Here is a 19,319-nt window from a genome sequence, read left to right on the forward strand (position 1 = left end):
TCTTTTCTTTGGCAAATAAATTATTTTTTCATTGAAAAATTTCTCAAACTAAACTACAAAACTGCGATAATAAAAAATCATCATGTACATACCTTTCATAGGCTGTTATTTGCGTTGGGGTGTTCTGAAAATCTCCACACGCACACAAAAATTGTAAAAACTCTTCTTAAAAAATTTCCCAACTTGAACCTCGAACGGACACTCAAAGAAGGCAAACATTGAACACTTCGACCAAGGATCCTTGCGACTTCAACACTGATTGAACACGCACAGCTTGGGTGTAAATTGCATTAATTTAGCGTAGCGCGCGCTGCTCCAAAGAGGCAAACTTTTTCTGCCACGCCCCCTTTATTCACGAATGTAAATAAACCGAAAACTGCGCATTTCATGGCAACTTTAATCCAGTGATTCACTTAAATTTCCTCTGCACATCGATGGTCCGCTGCTGACGGAAAGGAGATGAATCGAAGGGCCGTTTTGGCCGCCGTGGCCGGTGCCAGTTCGGCCGCTGTCTACTTTGGCCTTCAGCGAACAGGCGACAAGAATTTCGTCCGCGAAGAAATTGACGTTCCGATGGTTGCCTGCGCCACGGCTGATGACCGAAACGAGCTGAAATTTGCTGAAAGTTACGAATCGAAACTGAACTTTGCCAAGGTAAAAGCGAGAGACCTGTTACTCAGGGTCAAGGACGAAGTCGGCGCACCAGGAGTTGTGGTTGGGGTCAGCGTTGACGGGAAAGTTGTTTGGAGAGAAGGTTAGGAGATTTAATTTCATGAGCAGTTTCAATCAATTGTTTTTTTTTCTTTTTTATTGAAGAATGTAAAGTGTAAAATAAGAAATTGAAATGTTATGTAGTTTTCACTTTAATATCAAGGGTTAATTTTTCTTTTCTGCAAAATTCTAATTAGGTTTTGGATTTGCAAACGTGGAAACCAGAACTCGTTGCCATGAAGAGACTGTGATGAGGATTGCCAGCATTAGTAAAAGCATGACGATGGCCATGGTTGGAAAATTGTGGCAGGATGGAAAACTGGACCTCGACAAACCTGTTCAGGAGTACGTGCCAAAATTTCCCATGAAGACGTTCGACGAGAAAGAGGTCAATTTCATGTTTTTTTTCCAATAAAAATTTGTATACAGTTAATTATTCCGCAGGTGGAAATTACAACAAGAATGATCTTGAGCCACATTGGAGGCATCAGGCACTATGTGAAAAAGGGGGAGAAAGCAGAGAGTGAATTGTCTGAACCAAACAGCAAGAAGGGCAAAGAAAAGGAAAAGGCAGAGAAGAGTACCAGAGAGAAAGAAGTCTACAACAAGGAGAAATACGACTCGATTGAGAAAGCGTTGACTATGTTTCAAAACGACGAACTGATGTTTCAACCAGGAACCGACTACCTTTACACCACCCATGGCTGGACATTGGTAATTTTATTTTTCATACTGTTGAAAGAACCTAAATGAAAATTATTTACAGGTCAGTGCTGTAGTCGAAGGAGCAGGCAAAGAAGAATTCACAAAGCAGGCCAAGAAATTCTTTTCTCAGCTAGGACTTCACTACACCAAATTGGACGAGTCTGAACCAATAATTTACAACAGAGCAAAGTATAATTGAATAGCAAAATTATAAATTTAAACTAATAATATAAATCAGTTATTACTTGACAAAGAAAAACGGACGGCTGGCCAATGTTCCTTTCTCCGACAACTCTTACAAATGGGCCGGAGGTGGTTTTGTATCGACTGTTGGAGATTTGCTTAAATTTGGCAATGCCATGCTTTACTCGTACCAGTGGAAACCAAAGATGACCTTGGTCGATGGAAAACTAGTCACACAGTATGTATCGGAACAGCCAATTCATCCCATCAAAGATCTCCCTCCAGGATTTTTGAAACCGGAAACTGTTTGGGAAATGTGGACGGTGGTTCCGCAGACAAAAGGAAAATCACATAGTTTAAGGTATAAATTTTATTGCGTTCAGCACTTTCTTAATTTGCTTGTGAATTCTCAGGTATAGGGAGAATGGATATGGTCTTGGTTGGCAAGTGATTCCGTATGTGGCCGAGTTCGGAACCACGGGTGGAGGAGACGTCCAGTCCTTCCACGCCTTCCACACCGGTGCTGCTGTCGGTGCCAGTAGTGCTTTACTCATAAAACCCGCGGAGGACAAAAGTGATTCCCAACAGCCACCGCCGAAAGGAATATGCGTTGCAATTTTAATGAATATGCAAAATGTGGGTTTGGCAGCAGTCGCTGATGATATTGCTCAAATCTTCCAAAGAACTTTTTGTGATTGATAAAATTAACTTGTTTTATGTGTCAAGACGGATAAATAAAATTTGGATTATTTTCCTAAATGAAATATGATACAATTTGTAATAATTCAAATTAGGAATAAGAACTGGATTTTGAGCATGAGCATACCAACAAAATTATGTGTTTTTTCCTTTTTCCCTTTGTTCTTAAATTTAATATAGTAAAAAAATAAGTAGTCCCTTCAAACCAGACGGTCATATTTGTCTTGTTTAAACTTTGTAAATAAAAATTTTTAAAAAACCAACAAAAAAATTTAGAAAATTTCACCAAAATCCTGTTGGGTGATTTTCGCGCTTTGTTCTGGAGGTGGAATCCGCTTGGTGCGCCCTCAACGCATGACAGGTGGAAGCTCAGCGATAAACATGGCAGACATATGGACTGATAAGAAATTTTTGCTCTTTCTCTCTGGAGCAGTTTTGCAAGCGTCCGCGTTTGTTGCACTTTATCTGAAGAAACAGAGGAACGGCGCCAACGTCGACGAGGGTTTTGAAGATGTTTCTCGGGTACGTGCTTTTCCACGATGTTCCAAAAACCTGTTCACTTCTTCCCTCCCTCATGGTTGCAGTGCCGGGTTTAATGCACAAAGCATCTTCTATGAAATATTTTCGTCTCTTTTCCCTAAAATTGGATTAATCTAAATTTAATTTAGAAAAATCTTGATTTATATTGAATTAATTAGCTGATTTAAGACAAGAATCAATCAATTTCTTTGCAGATCGAAGACGAAGGTCCGGAACCTGAGAAGAAGATTCTGGTTTTGGGCCTTGAAAGCTCCGGCAAAAGTTCCATCCTAGCCCAGTTCACTGCTCCACACGTCCGTACGCAGGCCACAAACTCGGCTATTGCAAATGTAACCCCGACCGAAGGTTTCAACGCTGTGAACCTTATCAACGATGGAGTTAGCCTTAAAATTTATGAACGTAAATGATTTTTTTTTATTATTAACGTAAGACAATTTGCTATTTACATAATTCTGCTTGATTAGTTGGAGGTGGACCAAAAGTGAGACAGTACTGGGATAATTATCTTCAGGACACCGACGTGCTGATCTTTGTTGTTGACTCGACTCAGTCGATGACAACAGCAGCAACAGAGTTGAAAAGACTACTGGGAGATGAGAGACTGAACCATTGCCCTGTCCTAATTTTTGCCAACAAACAGGTGATTAATGATTTAAATTAATTACTATGGCATAAAAGTATTGTGGAATTAAGAAAAATATAATAATTTAAACATGAGAAATTTTATACTATTTTGCCTTGTTTTAGGACAAGCCTGGCGCTCTTACACCTGAGCAAGTTGCGGACGCACTAGATCTGAATAGCATAGCTCCCAGCAAGCACCAGATCAAGGTTTTCGGCACTCAGTGCACTCCTAAGGAGACATTGGTACACCCCTCGATTTTGCATGCTAAGTCTGAAGTTTTCCGTCTTGCCTCAAATTAAATGACATTTCAGCACTCTTTTACTGACTAATCAGCAGGGAACATTTGAATGAATCTTAACTTTTAAATCAGTTCGTTTTGTAAAAATTTCAACAAGCATTTTGAGTTTATAATGTCAAATTTGTATGTACCTTGTATTTATTTTAAGGAAGACTTGAGTTTAAATTTTAAGTGCCCTAGCAAGTATTTTTCAATTTAATCATTTGCACACTTGCTACCAAGTTTGCCATTCCACAAAACCAACTATGTGCAAGAAAAATATGATTTGAAATGTTTTGCCAATTTAACGCTTCTGAGCATAATTGCAAAATAAATATTAAACAAGACAAATTTGAAAATTTGATTTAGGAGTTTTAATTAAAAAGCATTACATCAAAACCTTAATGATAGTTAGTCGGAATCTTCCATTTCTTCCACTACAATGCTCCTGTCCGGTGGATCCATATCTCTTGATTTCCAATACTCGTCCCACTGCTCCTTGCACTCCATAAATTTTTTTATTTGGGCTCTCAGTTGTTTCCAAGTGTGTTGATCAAAGTTCATTCTGTCTCTCGTCATTGCCTGCGTGAATTAATTGCGTCAATACAAGTACGTAATTAGTAGAGATTGACTAAAAATACCTTATAGTCATTTCCAAATTTCTCAATGAAGTAAGCTAGTTTGTCCACTTGCATGGTGGACAGGCGTAGAGACTTTCTCTTCCTTTCTTTAGATTCTCTTTCTAATTGCTCCGCCACAGCCAATTTTGGAAATTCTTCAATCTTGGGGGTTTCCTTCTGTTTCAAACTTTTTTTTGTCTCTTTCATCAACCTGACAGAGGCAAGTGCTTCCTGAAAATTACATTATTACATAAGCCAAAAAAGTTGCAATTGTAGTAATAGAATATAATACTTGTCTGCGCTCAGCGCTCGCGCTCTAGTTTTCAAAAATTGTGCGCTTGCGCTCATTAATAATTATTTTATTTTATTTTTTTATTGATAAATGCATACCTACTAATTTTTTTAATACTCAATTCTTATCAATCACATTTAGAGTGCAATAAATTTTTATATGACTGTATAATAATATGTATTTTTCTTTTACCAAATGCTCAACAAAACTATGAAATGAATTTTACAATTTATTTTTAAAGAATTATGCAAGCGTCAAGAGATTCTAAACTCAGATAAAAAAGTCTGCTACCTCGCCGTTAACAAACAATAAGAAACCTGCTTCCAGCACAAAATAATGCTCTTTCCAAAGTACCATTCAAAGGTACCGAGTGTTTATAACTTAAAGACTTTAAGATCTTTTTAGCTTTTCAAGTATATGCGGATCGGACGTATAGTTGCGAATCAACTAACTTAAGTTTAATAGGTGTGTACCTATTAAAATATGCATATTAAAAAAACTTAATGAAAACTACCAAAACTACAAAAAGTTTGGGAATAGAAAAATACACAAAAAAGTTTCTGAAAAACGCTTTTCGAAAGAAAGAAAAAAAAATGGTTAAATTTACACATTTTCGTGGAAATCTCTAATTTTAAAACAAAATTTGTTTAATTTATAATACATCCTTGAGCTCAAGTTGAGCGCATTAATGAGCGCCGCGCTCACGCCATTTGCGCTCGAGCTCATGCACTCACAAATTTTGCGCTCGCGCTCTTGACAAGTACATAAATGCAAAATATTATGCAAACCTTAGCCCTTGGAACGCCTAGGGTAACATTTGGATCTGTCGATAGACCCATTTGGTTCATGTTGACGTTCGCAGAACTTTTGTCGTCCCACACTTCTTTGATAGCAGTGCTGGAAATCAATATGGTTTAAAGAAAAGAATTATTAAATTAAATGATGATGAATTTAATAAAAATTAAGACTGTAAAAATCACCATGAAATGGCAGGCATCCTCTTCTTCCTTTTGTTCACCTTTTTCCTGTTCACAACGTGACGGAACTTCTTCCTCCGTGCTACTTTCCTGACTTTCGGCATGTCTTTTAATATAAAAAATGAGAGAAGTCCTAATTTAAAGAGAAATTAAGCGACGAAACCGAGCTTCAAAATTCGAATTAAAAGATTCAGTGAATTCAGTCACATAAAACACGTGTTTGTGTTGTGCTTCATTTGTGTACTGTAACACGACAAAAGTGGGAGGGGAAATGCTGATCGATGACTCCAATTTTTGTGATTGGCTAGTTCCATTCATAAGATTTAAAAAGTGCCGCGTAAGATGAATTATATCTCTCACGTCAAATAAACTTTATGTCTGAAAGTGCAATGATAACTGATAAAAAAAAACTTTTACACAATTTTATCAAGTCACGCAGGGCAATACATACAAATTAAAATTCATGTTGTCTAATTTTCTAGATTTTTAATTTTTAACTAACCCACAAAAAGTCATGACGATATATCAGGCACATAGATAAGACGTCACACAAAGATTCATCCAACAAGATTCATCTGTGAGTAGAATGGAAAAAACGCAGAATTTATTGACCCAATGTGTCAAAAATTAAAAAGGCTATGCACCTCTAGCTAGCACCATAAATTTTGTGTTTTCTAAATTAGAACATTTTAATCATCAAGATTCATAGAGTATATTTAAAATGTTGAACATAACAATGTTTTTTTAAATATTGGAAACAAGTACAATAACTATCAGAAATGCCAATGATCACAATTATTTTTTATATTTTAAGATATATTTACATAACATTATTAAAAATATTTCGGAACAAAACTAATTATTAGATTCAAAATATTCAAAGATGAATATATGCAAATATGATTTAAAAACAAATTTAAATTAATCAACTTTTGCGTGAACAAATTAATTTGGCAAATTTTTCGCAATCTTTCATTGATTTCCTAGCTTTGAAAATTGGCTTCATTGCTAGAGAACGGATGGCGGAAATATTTGTTTCTAACGGAACAACAGATCGAATTTTGTAGTTCATTTGGTGCTCCATTTCATAGTAGCCATCCATGAGTTTTGAGATGTAACGGGCGTACTGGGCGTCAAAGCAGTCCGTTGTGTCCGCAGAGCTGTTCACCCTTATGGCAGCAGCATAGTTAGGAGTTAAGACGGGGATGATATAATCCACCTGTTATATAAAATTTATAAAAATATTTTCAAAAAAAGTTCCGATTGATGTCATACCTGATCAAAAACTCCTTCGATGAATTCATTGCCACCTGCGTTGACAAAATGTTGCTGCTCCTCAAGAATCACAACTCCGACAGGCTCTCCTCGTTCATTGACTGTGGAGCGCAAAACTTTTGCCAGTTCAAAGGCGGTTGCCCTGCCGTCACCAACAAAGGTCAGAAGAACGGTCACGTCAAAGTTGGCACTCTTTTCGCCAGCATCCAAATTTTCTAACTTTGATGGAGCAGCGTCGTTTTCGTAGCCTTCATCAGGTGCTTCAATCAGAAAGTTGTGTTCCATAACTTCACCAATCTCGGAACACTTTCTTATTGTAGCCGAATTTTCTTGGACTCCACTTTTAAATGCAGAATATATGAGACGAAAATTTAAATCTTCAACGCTGCGAAGTGCACATGGTATGTTAATTTTGAAGCTTGGCTGGATGACAACAGAACTCTCTGTTAAAATGGAAATTTCATTAGAATCAGGTAAATTAATTTTAACCAATTTTACCTTCTGAATAGCCACTATCGCCAGTTACCATGTTGTCCGAATTTTCCCGGGTGATATTTTTGCAGAGTTCGGAGAGAGGTTTGCTGATTCGATTCAAAATATCAAGCCTGTTCATTTTCTTCAAAGCCTCTATTAGCCTGTCAAGGGTTGCGTCTTCCCTTTGGCCAAAAGCAAGCAAAGTGTTTGTGACCGGATCCTCTAGGCCAAATTTAAAATTTTCTATGGTCTGTGGAAATGATGCTTTAGTATAAAAATTTCGTAAAAAAATTGTATAAAAAATCTTAAAAACCTTGATTTCTTCACGACCCATGCCGAGGTAGCTGGCAAAAGCCTGCCAGTCGCTCTTCATATTCAATGCATTTTGGCTTGTGCTACCAAACATTAACATCAAGTGTTTCCAAACAACACAGCCGCCGGAAGTTTTGTCGAAGATGAAGTTTATGTGCACCTGCCGTGCTAATTTAGTCAAGGGTTTGATGATCAGGTCAAGGTCGGGCGGAGCACCATCCTGGAGCAGAGCTAGTTTTGCCGTCTCCGTTGGAAGATTTGATCTTGAATAATAGAAAAAATTAATTATGTTCACAAAATTCTTAAGATTCCAATTCGTAAGTGAAATAACCTACCTTTTACTGCGAGTACCCATCATTATTGTGGATATTGAGATTTTAGGATGATTTTCACAAAATATATTACAATAATTATTTCCACCTCAACAGCTCATCCATTTTCAAGGAAATTCTGCTCGAAATCAAAGCAGAAACTAACAAGAAACGAAGTCGATCCAAAGATGAGCTTCTTGACGCTTGACACACTGCGTCAATTATCAAAATACCACCACGAAACGTCAATGCGGGCGGATTTGGCTTTGGGCAAAGGCTTTGGGCTCCGATTGTTGTTGTTGTTGTTGTTGTTGTTGTATTTTGATTTAATTGGCTATAGTTAATACCATTTAGCCAGGTCTTATTTATGTTGGTTTAATTTTTACTAGTTGTATTTACATTTAGGAAAGATGACCTGGGCTCCGATTTTCCTCAACTCTTTCCTCATGGGCGTACCCAACAAATTGTACCACGTGACATGGAGGTGAAAAAAAATGCAAAACATGCGGACTGCAAACATCAACAGATGATGGCGGGAAGAGGAGAGTAAACATCTGGTCCTTTTCTGTCCCCTAGAAAAATTAAGTGACAAATGTTTTGATTTGTCGCACGGACAGCAAAGCTAAAGGTATTTATTTTTGTATCATATATGATAAATGCGTGTTAATTTAATTCATTTCTATAACACAGAATGGCAGACCGGATTCTCCGCAAGAAAATCTCTTCGTCCTTCAAACTGCACGGATTCACTCTCAGAGCGTAAATTGATAATTAAAATTATTAATTGTTTAATCTAGTAAATTATTGAAATTCAGTGACAGCTGCACGTACCTGGTTGAGCAATTTGAACCCCTTGATGAGGGAGAATTTGAGCTGTGGTTGGAGAAACTCATCGACCACATCCAGAACCAACGTTTGTCCACAAATGTTGTCGAGCTGAAGGCTGTCGAACTTGCCGTTCGAGTACTAATATTTTAATTTTTATTAAATTTGCGCGGTTTTTAAAACGGAAAAATCCACAGGATTGTGCCAGCGAGCAGCAGCAAGCAGGTGAAGACGTGTTTTGTGTCATCAGTGCCTTCGACGTGCCGAGATTCAATTTCAATCCAGACATAAAAAAATACGAGCCAGCTCCCAAGAAGGAGCACTCGTTATTTGACAATGCTGACGCAAAGGCCCAACTGTTTCGCGACAGGTTTGTAATCTCTGATGATTTTGCATTGTATTTAATGAGATGAAATTGCAGATTTTCTCTCATCAAACAACTCACTGAACGGCATCCCTTGTTTAAACCTTCGGCTGACGATTCTCAAGAGAAGTTCAAAATTTATCCCATCGAGCACCTTCTGAGTAGTGCCAGGAAACTAACAAAAATTATCACCATGGGTCTCTTCTCTCAACTCAAGGTTGGGATGTTCCATCTTGAAGACCCAACAGGAATTATTCAGCTGGACCTATCGGAAACAATATCCTTTTCATATAAAATACTAAAAACTGCAATAATTGTAAAAATTACTTCATACAGTAAAATATTAAGGGTGGTTTTCCTTAATGAACAATCCACAGTTACCACGTAGGCCTTCACGCAGAAAACTGCATCGTTTTAGCTGAGGGCTGGTACGAAGACAAAATTTTCCACGCCAAGGCCATTGGTTTTCCTCCAGCAGAGACTGCAGATGTCAGCAGAGCGTATTTGGGTTCGCTGAACATGTTCGGAGGTGACTCGAGAATGGCAAACAAATCAAATAAGGCTCTGCAGAAAACTTTGCGCGAAAACAAAGACAGAATTATGGTCTTCCTCTCTGACCTTTGGCTGGATCAGGATAAAGTAAAGATATAATTTTTTTATATCTGCTGTATTTTAACTAACCTATGGATTACTTCGTTAGGTGCTGCGTAAACTGCAGGTGTTGTTTGAAGGCCTTTCGTCATATCCGCCCATTGCGTTTATTTTCATGGGCAACTTTTTATCAACAAAGCCAGAAAGTAACCAAGCTGAGCAGCTCAAATTCCACCTCCGTTCTTTAGCCGACCTCATCTCTTCCTATCCAAACCTGCTCAAATTCAGCAAGTTTGTTTTTGTACCTGGACTTGCTGACCCGGCATGCCCTAATATCCTGCCTAGGTATACAAATTATGAAATAATTAAAATTAGTTTCTATCTTTTTGTTATTTAGACCACCACTGCCTAAAGCTGTGACTGAGGATTTTGAACTACGAGTCTCAAACGCTATTTTCACCACTAACCCATGTCGAATTAGATACTGCACTCAAGAGATTATTGTGATGAGAGAGGACATTATGTCTAAACTTTGCAGAAACACAGTTCACTACCCTACAACAGGAAACATATATGAGCATGTGAGATTCTTTAATTTTTGTATTTTTATAAAGAAAATTGCATTATGAATTTTCTTCTTGCTACAGTTTGCCAAAACTTTACTCAGCCAAGCAAATCTGTGTCCTTTGCCACTGTCTGTGCGCCCTATCTACTGGAGTTTTGCACATGCCATGCAAATCCACCCAGCCCCAGATTTGATCGTTGTAGGTGATACTCTGAGCACTTTCAAAACTTCACATGCGGAGTGCCAAGTGGCTAATCCAGTAAGTTACATTATTTTTATTCAAAATTGCAATGATGTGATATCTATCTCAATTCTAGGGATCATTCGCAAAAAACAACTTCATGTTTGTTGCCTACTGCCCTGGCACAAAGCAGGTCGACGAGAGTGAAATTACTGATTAGATTTTGTACATTGGTATTTTAAGTAATAAAAACAGTACATAAGTAAGTTATTGATGAAAGTATTACTTTAATAACAGCAAACTAAACAGACTTCAATTTAGTTTAATTTGACGATTAATTTACAAAATGAGCTATAATTCAGCTCCGATGAGAATCACATGTCCAATAAAGCAAATTTCCCAGCTTCTGTGGCACAAATCTGGCCCCGCATTATGAGAAATAAAAGACAGCAACTTAACCAAAATCAAAGACTTCTTGAATGTCGGCCGGTGAATTGTGCAGGAGTCGTAATTGGGGGATCATATAACTTGTTTGCGAGTAGTTTCATGCTGCTTATGTTAAAAAACGTAATGGCAACAGCTTACAATAATGGGGCGAAAGTCTATATTTATTATGATACATGATGATTACCAAAGGTTGAATGGGTGTAACGATACAGTTCATGGTATGCTGCAGCTTCGCTTCTGATTTGCAAAACCACAAAGGCCAATTTCTTGTATGTCAAATCTTTTTGCCTAATTTTAGAGATTCAAAAACCAACTAGCAGAGTCGACTGCTTAAACCCTTCAAGGGCAATTCAAAAGAAAAATATGCTTAATTTTAATACCAACAATTCTTGATTTGATTAAAAAAATAATTGTGTACCATTCACAGTGCCACGAAGTATTCAATTTTTCTCTTGTTGACATACCCCTCCAATATATATCACAAACCAATTCTCAGTCAACAAAGCTGCATTCCTATGTGGCTAACACATGCACCGACTTATTACACAAAATTCTTGTAATATAAAACAACGACCACCCTGCCGTACAAAAAACTGTTAATTATATAAGTCAGCGTTCAGAGCGCAGCAAGGCATTATGAGACGACATTCGTCGCAGTTCAGTTGTTGCTGAAGGTCACGCACCCTGGAACAAGGCCAAGGAACAAAGTTGGGTCAGTGGGCCCGGCAGGACGATTGGCGCAGCGCCTCGGCGTCGCCAGCAAAGACGTTGCGCTGGCGCCTTTTCGGGGGCGTCGACATGCCAGAAGGCGCGTGCGGCCGCTTCAAGGCAGGTGGCGCAGAGCTGCAAGAGGTGCTCGGGTGAGTGCTTGCACTGCCTTCAACAATGTCTTACAATGCTAGATGCTCTAGAGGGACGTGCGGGTCACACACGTCCGCCCCGAAAAGTGACTTACTTTCTTTCTTGTATCTCCGGCACGCCTCCTCTCTTTCCTGGGCATCAAAGTACCACAAGGTGATTGCGTATCTGCAAAGGGAGTTGTTCATAAGCAAACGGGGATATTATCGCTCATCACAAAAAATTAATAGACACTAATTTTTTGTAAAGTAGATTTTTTCTTTATGCCTTGAGCCTTTTTGTTATATGAATTGCCAAGAAGCTGAAGATAATGAAAATTTAATTGTTAACTTAGGCATCCTGTTTTGCACAACAGAGGAGCGTGTTGCATACTTTTATGGCATATACGTTTTATTTCTCTTATCAGCGAATATTCTAATCTAAAATAATCTAATAAAAAAATTCTGACCTCCTCAAACAGAGAAAGTGATTCTGCACGATATTTACCTAGTTCGAAAGGAAGGTTGAACTTCGTGAGGATTTCTTCTGTCTGACCAAAAGAATAAAATCCTATCAAAGAGCGGCTCGATGTCCGCAACCTGGTCGCTCCACTCTGGGAATATCCTCAGCAAGCCTCCATCTTTCTGCAATTATTAAAAAAAAAAATGTTAAATAGCCGTTAATTATAGCGGAAAAGCACTACCTTAATGTTCCAGTCTTGATTGAGGTAGTAAATTGCAGTGATGCATCGGCCGTCCCTGTTCGGATTGTCCACGTGCTTCACGTACTGGGTGCCATGGCCAGGGTAACACGCCACCATTGCCTGAGAACACACAAATGCACAAACGTTGTCATTGCCATTGAATCTGCGATCTTGAGCACGAAACTGCCTGGTCTAGTTTTTACGACGCTGTGAGCAATAAAAGGCAAACACAAAAATTTATTGTCTCACGTAGGCATCCCTATGCTACAATGCTTAACTTCTGCTAACAATTTAAATTTTCACAGATAAATTGTATAAAAAAAATTTCTTCAAAATTTGTTTAAATTTACTTTTGTATCCATGAAACAAATAAGTAGTGCTGAGAATGACAAAATTGAAATTTAAACAAACTTTAATTTGATTAAAAACAACAAGAATTTTCAATAAACATAAAATCTATTTTGTAGATGGGCAGTGGTTAAAAAAATAGGTGCCGGCATAAATTCCAGCTTTTACGCGAGTCATAAAACGGCCTATAAGGTGCAAAATAAAGCTTTCCTATTAGATTGCTAGGTATCCGCAAGCTAAATTTGCATTGGCGCAGGCAGAAAACCGGTCCAGCTTGCGGACTTTAGTGAGCGGCTCTCGCCCTATTGCAATCAGTGTATCGAAGGTTTTTGCTTAGTAAGCCCGCTTTCTCGTGCAGTTGCATCTTCCTAATCATTAAGTAAGATATTCCTTATTTACTCACTTCATTAGACTGTCTACTTTGCGAGTCACTATGCGACAATTACCACAGTAAATTCAAGCCAGATTGATTCTTGTTGTGAGACCATTTAGTTGAAATTTGGCACAGACTCAAATTACAAACTTGTCTTCATCCAAAACATTTGAAAGCAGGAGTATTTTTTTACTACACAAAACGACAAAACGCTTCAAAATAAAATCTGAATAAAGGAGAACTTGAAAAACCTTATTGGTTTTAAGGTTACTTTGATAACATTTTAATGCAATTGGGAAAAAATATAACTGCCTCTTAAAATTTTATTATAATTATGTAATGAAATTTGAAGCAAAAGAACTAAAACAAAGGCAATTAATATAGTGTGAAACTTATTGCAATATAATAGTTCTAATTGCCCTTAACAAATTTCAAATAATTAGGGAAGTGTGCCATTTTTTTTTTTTTTTTTTTTTTTTTTTTTAATATGATCAGTTTTTGTGCGGCTTAATTCTTTAAGGGGAAAAAATATAACTGCCTCTTAAAATTTTATTATAATTATGTAATGAAATTTGAAGCAAAAGAACTAAAACAAAGGCAATTAATATAGTGTGAAACTTATTGCAATATAATAGTTCTAATTGCCCTTAACAAATTTCAAATAATTAGGGAAGTGTGCCATTTTTTTTTTTTTTTTTTTTTTTTTTTTTTTAATATTATCAGTTTTTGTGCGGCTTAATTCTTTAAGGCTGAAATAGAATGGTAAATTCCTCTTACAGAATTACGGGGCCCTGATGAAAAGTTTTATACTGTAATTAAAAACAATTTAAAGTAAAAAAGAATGCAATGCTTTCCACGCTTTATGCATTGGGTGTTTTAATGACCGCCTGATTCACTCTTCGGTGCTGCACATGCGCTTCTAAATAGGAGAGAGCGCTGTGCGGTTTTGTGTGTACGTGACTTCTCGCACTTGTTCGCACGGCACTTCTGTTCCGAATCAATCGTGCACTAATTATAATGGACTCAAAACCGGCCACCTTTTGCACCGACAATACACGGCGGAAAGGGTTTTAGAAGGCAACACGTATTCCCACTCGATGCAGGGGAGGTCGTTATCCTCGCCAAGCGTTCAAAAGAGCAGTGCAATAAACTGCAATAAACTAGGGCCCGGAGAGAATTGAGTAATTCGCGGATGCGTGGAATTGCTGAGGTTATTTATGCGCACAACGAGGAACCGGCCGGCGCACTCCAAGTAGTAAAACCCAAGGCCTGATATTTTTTAACAGGAATAACTTGCGATTGCTTCATTTGCATCTTTTAGTGATGCTCTGATGAAATTGGTCAATTTATAATCCAAGGCCATAGATTTTATCGGAATTTTACTAATTCAATTTAATCTAAAAAAAATCCTTATTGCTATTTTTCCACTCTCTTTCGATTCATAGCAAACAAATGCTGATAGTTTTTGTTTTAAATTTCTAAAATTTATTTATTTATTGAGTGAGAAAAAAGAAATAAAATTATCTTAAAATCAATCTAAAGTCAATTAACTTTTTCAAAACGTTTTTATACAAAATTCATCAAGAAAAGTGGTCCTGGATGAAGAAAAAAAAATGATTTGCGTTGCTTTTTGCAATCCGAAAACAAAATTGTTTTAAAAATTAATGACTTTATATCGCAATAGGCGGCTCTGCTTAATGTTTATCTAAAATTTCTCTCAGCTTATTTGTAATGCACCCAAAAAATCGAATCATACTCGCTAATCTTGATTGCAATTGCTCCGATCTAAAATTCTTTGGCACGAAAATTATTTTGATAAGATTGAGAGCATGAATTGGTGAAAAACTTTCATAGGATTTGCCAATGGTGCAAAATTAACATGCGAATATCCTCCATTTTGTTTCCTGGAATAAAACTTCGGCCTCTCATTATTTTTTCCAGAAAATTTTGAACCAAACGTAAGCCACTTTTTGAGCTTATTTCTTACGTAACAGTTTAATTCCAACTGACGATAACTGGCGATTAACATTGCTCTCAATTTGGAATTGCGCCAATATTCCTTTATCACTCTACCCACTCTTTCTCACGTAGCTTGACGTGTGTATAGACTTATCAGATTTTTATTACACATGAGTTCATCTGCCTCACGCAAGTGACCAGCGTTGTATTTGACAATAAACATGTCTATCATCGCTTTTGTTTGTAAAATAATAATAAAGGGCTATGCGAGCTAAGGGGCACCTTTACAAACGCACGTACACCAGCTCGGCGCTTCTCCTCAACGCCGGCTCAATAAAAAAGCGCACGTAAAATGCGAGAGTGGTTGATGTAGTTATGCCGATGTCCCTCTGTCGTTAAATGAACGAGAGAATTTTAAATAATAATCACATGGAAAATCCCACTAGGGCGAAATTGAGATTTGTGTCAATGTGCGTAACGAGTATGAGGGGAATTGCAGTTAGTCCTATTAGCACATACACACCGAAAAAATAAGAAACAGCCTTCTCATGATGGGTGCTAAACAAACAAGATTAAACTAACTAAGTTGTAAATCTGACGGCACACAAGAAATGATATCATCAGGCCTTTGAAGATAAATAAAAGAGCATCCTATCGTTGTTTTCAATTTTTAAAGTTCCGTGTTTGAAAAGGTCTGAAATTCTGATGAAGGAGAAAGTAAAAAAATTTAAGTGAGCAAAAGAGATAAAAACTATGAATTTGTCTATACTACATGATATTATGATTACTATATTATAGTAATCATAGTTTTTTTTATAATGTATTTAATTGCATTCATATGCTTCCAACTTTGATTAATTGTATTAATTAATTTGCATCATTAAAATGAATTTATGGCTTCAATGAGGGCGCTGCTTCACAATGACGGACACCGTCGGGCCCTCGCCCGCCAAGCAAATCAACCAATCGTTCGTAAACTTGCCTCTGCAATTAGCCGGTCGAACCGTCCGCCTCTGACATTATTAATGGCTCTATTAACTTGTGATAAACTACACACCAAGCGAATTGTCTCTTTATTTTGCATTTTAATCAATTCCACTTTTGACCTTAGGCGGACGTGCCCGGAATCTTTCAATAATAACATATAAAAAAAACGTCGAGTTTTGGCGACAAGTCGTGTTATTATTATTTTGTTACGGCACCGAGTTGAGAGTGTGTGGCCCGCCACACGTAGGCCTCTCCTAATTTCATTGATGCAGCCGAAATGCACTCGGCCCCATTGGCTGCAGCTGCACCGGGCTTTGGACACGGTGCATCGCGGCACGTAGGCCACCAAGCCGGGGCCAAATGCAGTCAATACTGCTGCACGCGCGCGCTTTTTGCTGGCTCGCCGAGCGCATCCTTTGCCTGCCGCACTCAATTTCTCGCGACTCGGACCATTGCCAAAATATATGCAAGATGAATAAATCTGAATCATGAATAAATCAGTAAATTTCAAAAAATGATTTAAAAAAGTTTTAAATTAAATGCTACAAAATTTAAAGCTGGATGGAAAAGACCATAATGAAATTCTGAAAATTACAATCTTTAAAACGAAATAATAGATAAATAAAGAAAAAAATTAGTCTCCAATTTTAATACTAACTAAAAATTCTCTCAAAACTCCAACACACTATAATGCATTATAGAAGTTAGATAGAAAAAAATAAAGCTCTAATTGAGCAAAAATACTCTAATACTTTTTGTCAACAGAATGAACTTCAAAATTAAAGTTAAAAATTGGATTTTCCTTATTTTACCACAGTTTTCTACAAAACAATTCATCAATTAAGAACCAGCTTTAATTCTGTGAATCAATTTTTTTTTTAAGGAATACAAATTCTTTATAATCAAAACTAAAAAGTCAGGGCAAAAGACTTATTTGAAAAACTTAAAGCAAGTTCAGTGTTTACTATACAAATAATAAAATATTCTACATCTAACAATAATTTAAACGCCTTGTTTGTTCTTCGCTTCACAAGGTAAGCAAATATTGAAACGACTTTTTACCGACTTATGCATCACCAATTATACAAATTATTGCAATGCGCGGCTGGAAGTTGTCCTTAGCAATTTTGTATTGAAATTCTGTCAATTAGCGTCGAAGCATACGTGACTGCAAAGCACCGAAGCGGTTTGGCGAGCGCAATTAAATCGAGCCATAAAAACGTAGAGGGCGGCTTACGTGCTCTTCGGAGAGTAAAATAACAATTTCCTCACCTTGGTTCTGCCAGTGATGGCATGTTTGCCGAGTTTGCCGTGGGCGGACATCTGATTGGCTCTGAGAATGACCGCGTCCACCCGGCTGATGAGGTGTCCGATGTTCTTGCAGGACGCCTCCTTGCCGTCGATCCAGGCGATTTGGTCGCTTCGGATGGTCTTCAGGTCGTTCCTGGTCAGCCGAGTGCTGACCAACTGCCCGTCCTTGAAAACCCCCTTCTCGTGCATTTCCAGCACTTCGTGCAGCACCTCACAGCCCTTGTCCAGCCCTAGGAAATTGTCCACGACACAGATGCCGTACGCGTCCATGTCCTTTATCACAGTCTTGCAGACTTCGTCAATGATGCCCTTCTGCTCGCGGCTGTTCCGGTGCAGGAACGGTGGCTGCGCGTCCGACTCGGCCACCTTCCCCATCATGTCCACGTACGGCATGTCTTGGTGATCGTTGTCCGAAAGAAACTGTCCGGTCAGACTCTCGATGAACTCGGGACTGAGCACTTCGGCCACGGCGTTCAGAATTTCTATTTCGGAACTTCCCTCGCAAGGTAAAGAATTCAGGGTCTGATTACTAAGTCGGAGCTCCTCGATGTTTGGATCCAGAGACGTCAACGAAGTTGCGGGCGCTGAAAGTTAGAAATAAAATTTAATAAGAAGTGTCAACTTTAACTTTTTGGTTTAGAGGGAAATATTTGACTTAATTTTCCAATCTTCTGGATTATGTAATAATAGATAAAAAAAATTCATTAATATTCTGGACCAATTCAGGGTTTCACCAAAAATAAATTTGCTTAAATAGAGGCGGAATTTCTCCGCTTTTGACGGAAAATAAACAGATTTATTATTAATTGTTTGCTTTGTGGGACACCGCGCTGCGTGGTGTCGCAAAATAATGTGCCGGCTGACGATTGAGGGTGATATTGTCAAGCAGGAAGTCGAGCACCCAGAAGTGAAAAATCCGACGAACGACAACCCCCAGGAGAGGCGGCAGGGGTGATAAAAAAATTCGAAATACACGTTGACAGTGACAAGCATGCTAAGTCACCTTCAGGGGTCGGACCGGGGACATTGGACCGCTGGACGCAGGCACGTTTGTGCTTCTTCCAGTGCGCCTTTTGGTGATCCTTGCAGCAGTACCACACTTGTCGACACCGAGAGCACCTTAATAGATTCTCACGAGATCCGCAGAGCTCGCAGGCTGCGACGGGATTCATCCTTTTTTCACGGGAATCAGGGTTTTTGGTGTTCGTGTTTGCATGCGAGCAGCTGCGACAAACGGCGGTGGGGAGGCCGGGGGCGGAGCCTCTCGAACTCACCGAGTCAATGCAGCCTCTACCTTGCCTCGCCGGAGGCTGCGTGATGGACAGAAAAAGTCAATTTGCGGCATCTTGGATGAAAAAAGCTTTTTTACGTTTATTGAACTTGTTTCGATAAGTTGTCGTCTTTGAATGCTCCTCATTAAAATACTCGGCAATTTTATTCATACGGTGGTGGTTTTTTTTGAAAATTAATGGCGCGAAAATTCACTTGTGGAATGGGGGCACGTCAAAATCAAAACGAGATTAAATTTTAAATTTATTGCCTGTCAATATTGATGCGAAAGTTTTACGATTTAACTTGTTTAATCTGAATATTATTATTTAAAAGATAGAGAGAAGACAGAGATGCTCCAATCTTTAATCTTATCTTAATTATCTAGAAAATTTTCTACGTGCCATATGTGTCCCATTAAAAGCGTTAAAAGCAGAAACGCACATTATTTTTTTAATTCAAGTACATCTAAGAGTAGTAAAATCTCATTGGATTTTCATTAAATAATGTCACTATATATGCTAAGAGGTAATTTAAACCTCCAAATTTTCCAGCAAA

General features: G+C 38.0%; 6 protein-coding genes across 7 annotated transcripts; 3 read left to right on the forward strand and 3 right to left on the reverse strand.

Annotated features, from left to right (window-relative positions):
- Positions 1-345: 345 nt before the first annotated feature.
- On the forward strand, positions 346-2,463 carry LOC132196440 (serine beta-lactamase-like protein LACTB, mitochondrial). The gene is made up of 6 exons (XM_059619105.1): positions 346-754; positions 909-1,099; positions 1,156-1,425; positions 1,478-1,605; positions 1,655-1,960; positions 2,013-2,463. The coding sequence occupies exons 1-6, from the start codon at positions 460-462 to the stop codon at positions 2,296-2,298; spliced, it is 1,476 nt and encodes a 491-aa protein (XP_059475088.1). The 5' UTR covers positions 346-459; the 3' UTR covers positions 2,299-2,463.
- A 188-nt stretch (positions 2,464-2,651) lies between these two features.
- Positions 2,652-4,104, forward strand: LOC132196448 (uncharacterized). Its single transcript, XM_059619118.1, has 4 exons — positions 2,652-2,820; positions 3,033-3,237; positions 3,303-3,478; positions 3,586-4,104. The coding sequence occupies exons 1-4, from the start codon at positions 2,653-2,655 to the stop codon at positions 3,760-3,762; spliced, it is 726 nt and encodes a 241-aa protein (XP_059475101.1). The 5' UTR covers position 2,652; the 3' UTR covers positions 3,763-4,104.
- LOC132196457 (nucleolar protein 16) lies at positions 3,845-5,885 on the reverse strand. Its single transcript, XM_059619130.1, has 4 exons — positions 5,633-5,885; positions 5,441-5,549; positions 4,382-4,591; positions 3,845-4,322 (listed from the first exon to the last, which is right to left on the reverse strand). The coding sequence occupies exons 1-4, from the start codon at positions 5,731-5,733 to the stop codon at positions 4,152-4,154; spliced, it is 591 nt and encodes a 196-aa protein (XP_059475113.1). The 5' UTR covers positions 5,734-5,885; the 3' UTR covers positions 3,845-4,151.
- Positions 5,886-6,101: 216 nt separating this feature from the next.
- Positions 6,102-8,460, reverse strand: LOC132198565 (uncharacterized). The gene is made up of 5 exons (XM_059622663.1): positions 8,026-8,460; positions 7,692-7,953; positions 7,403-7,628; positions 6,905-7,347; positions 6,102-6,848 (listed from the first exon to the last, which is right to left on the reverse strand). Exons 1-5 carry the CDS (start codon positions 8,046-8,048, stop codon positions 6,555-6,557), a joined length of 1,248 nt encoding a protein of 415 aa, XP_059478646.1. The 5' UTR covers positions 8,049-8,460; the 3' UTR covers positions 6,102-6,554.
- Positions 8,461-8,487: 27 nt separating this feature from the next.
- Positions 8,488-10,797, forward strand: LOC132198534 (DNA polymerase epsilon subunit 2). Its single transcript, XM_059622586.1, has 10 exons — positions 8,488-8,629; positions 8,692-8,760; positions 8,817-8,964; positions 9,024-9,196; positions 9,248-9,467; positions 9,566-9,829; positions 9,891-10,126; positions 10,179-10,362; positions 10,429-10,605; positions 10,664-10,797. Exons 2-10 carry the CDS (start codon positions 8,693-8,695, stop codon positions 10,745-10,747), a joined length of 1,554 nt encoding a protein of 517 aa, XP_059478569.1. The 5' UTR covers positions 8,488-8,629; position 8,692; the 3' UTR covers positions 10,748-10,797.
- Positions 10,789-18,744, reverse strand: LOC132198541 (prolyl hydroxylase EGLN3). Of its 2 annotated transcripts, none has more exons than XM_059622599.1 (6): positions 18,496-18,744; positions 17,454-18,076; positions 12,515-12,634; positions 12,319-12,455; positions 11,930-12,000; positions 10,789-11,851 (listed from the first exon to the last, which is right to left on the reverse strand). In XM_059622599.1, the coding sequence occupies exons 1-6, from the start codon at positions 18,662-18,664 to the stop codon at positions 11,688-11,690; spliced, it is 1,284 nt and encodes a 427-aa protein (XP_059478582.1). In that variant the 5' UTR covers positions 18,665-18,744; the 3' UTR covers positions 10,789-11,687. The 2 variants fall into 2 exon arrangements, with proteins under 2 accessions (XP_059478582.1, XP_059478591.1); XM_059622608.1 differs by having other exon boundaries at positions 10,789-11,817; positions 18,496-18,742.
- Between the last annotated feature and the right edge of the window lie 575 nt (positions 18,745-19,319).

Source organism: Neocloeon triangulifer, unplaced genomic scaffold (assembly GCF_031216515.1).
Source record: "Neocloeon triangulifer isolate White Clay Creek 2 clone unplaced genomic scaffold, ASM3121651v1 ptg000001l, whole genome shotgun sequence".
Taxonomy (NCBI): Eukaryota; Metazoa; Arthropoda; class Insecta; order Ephemeroptera; family Baetidae; genus Neocloeon; species Neocloeon triangulifer.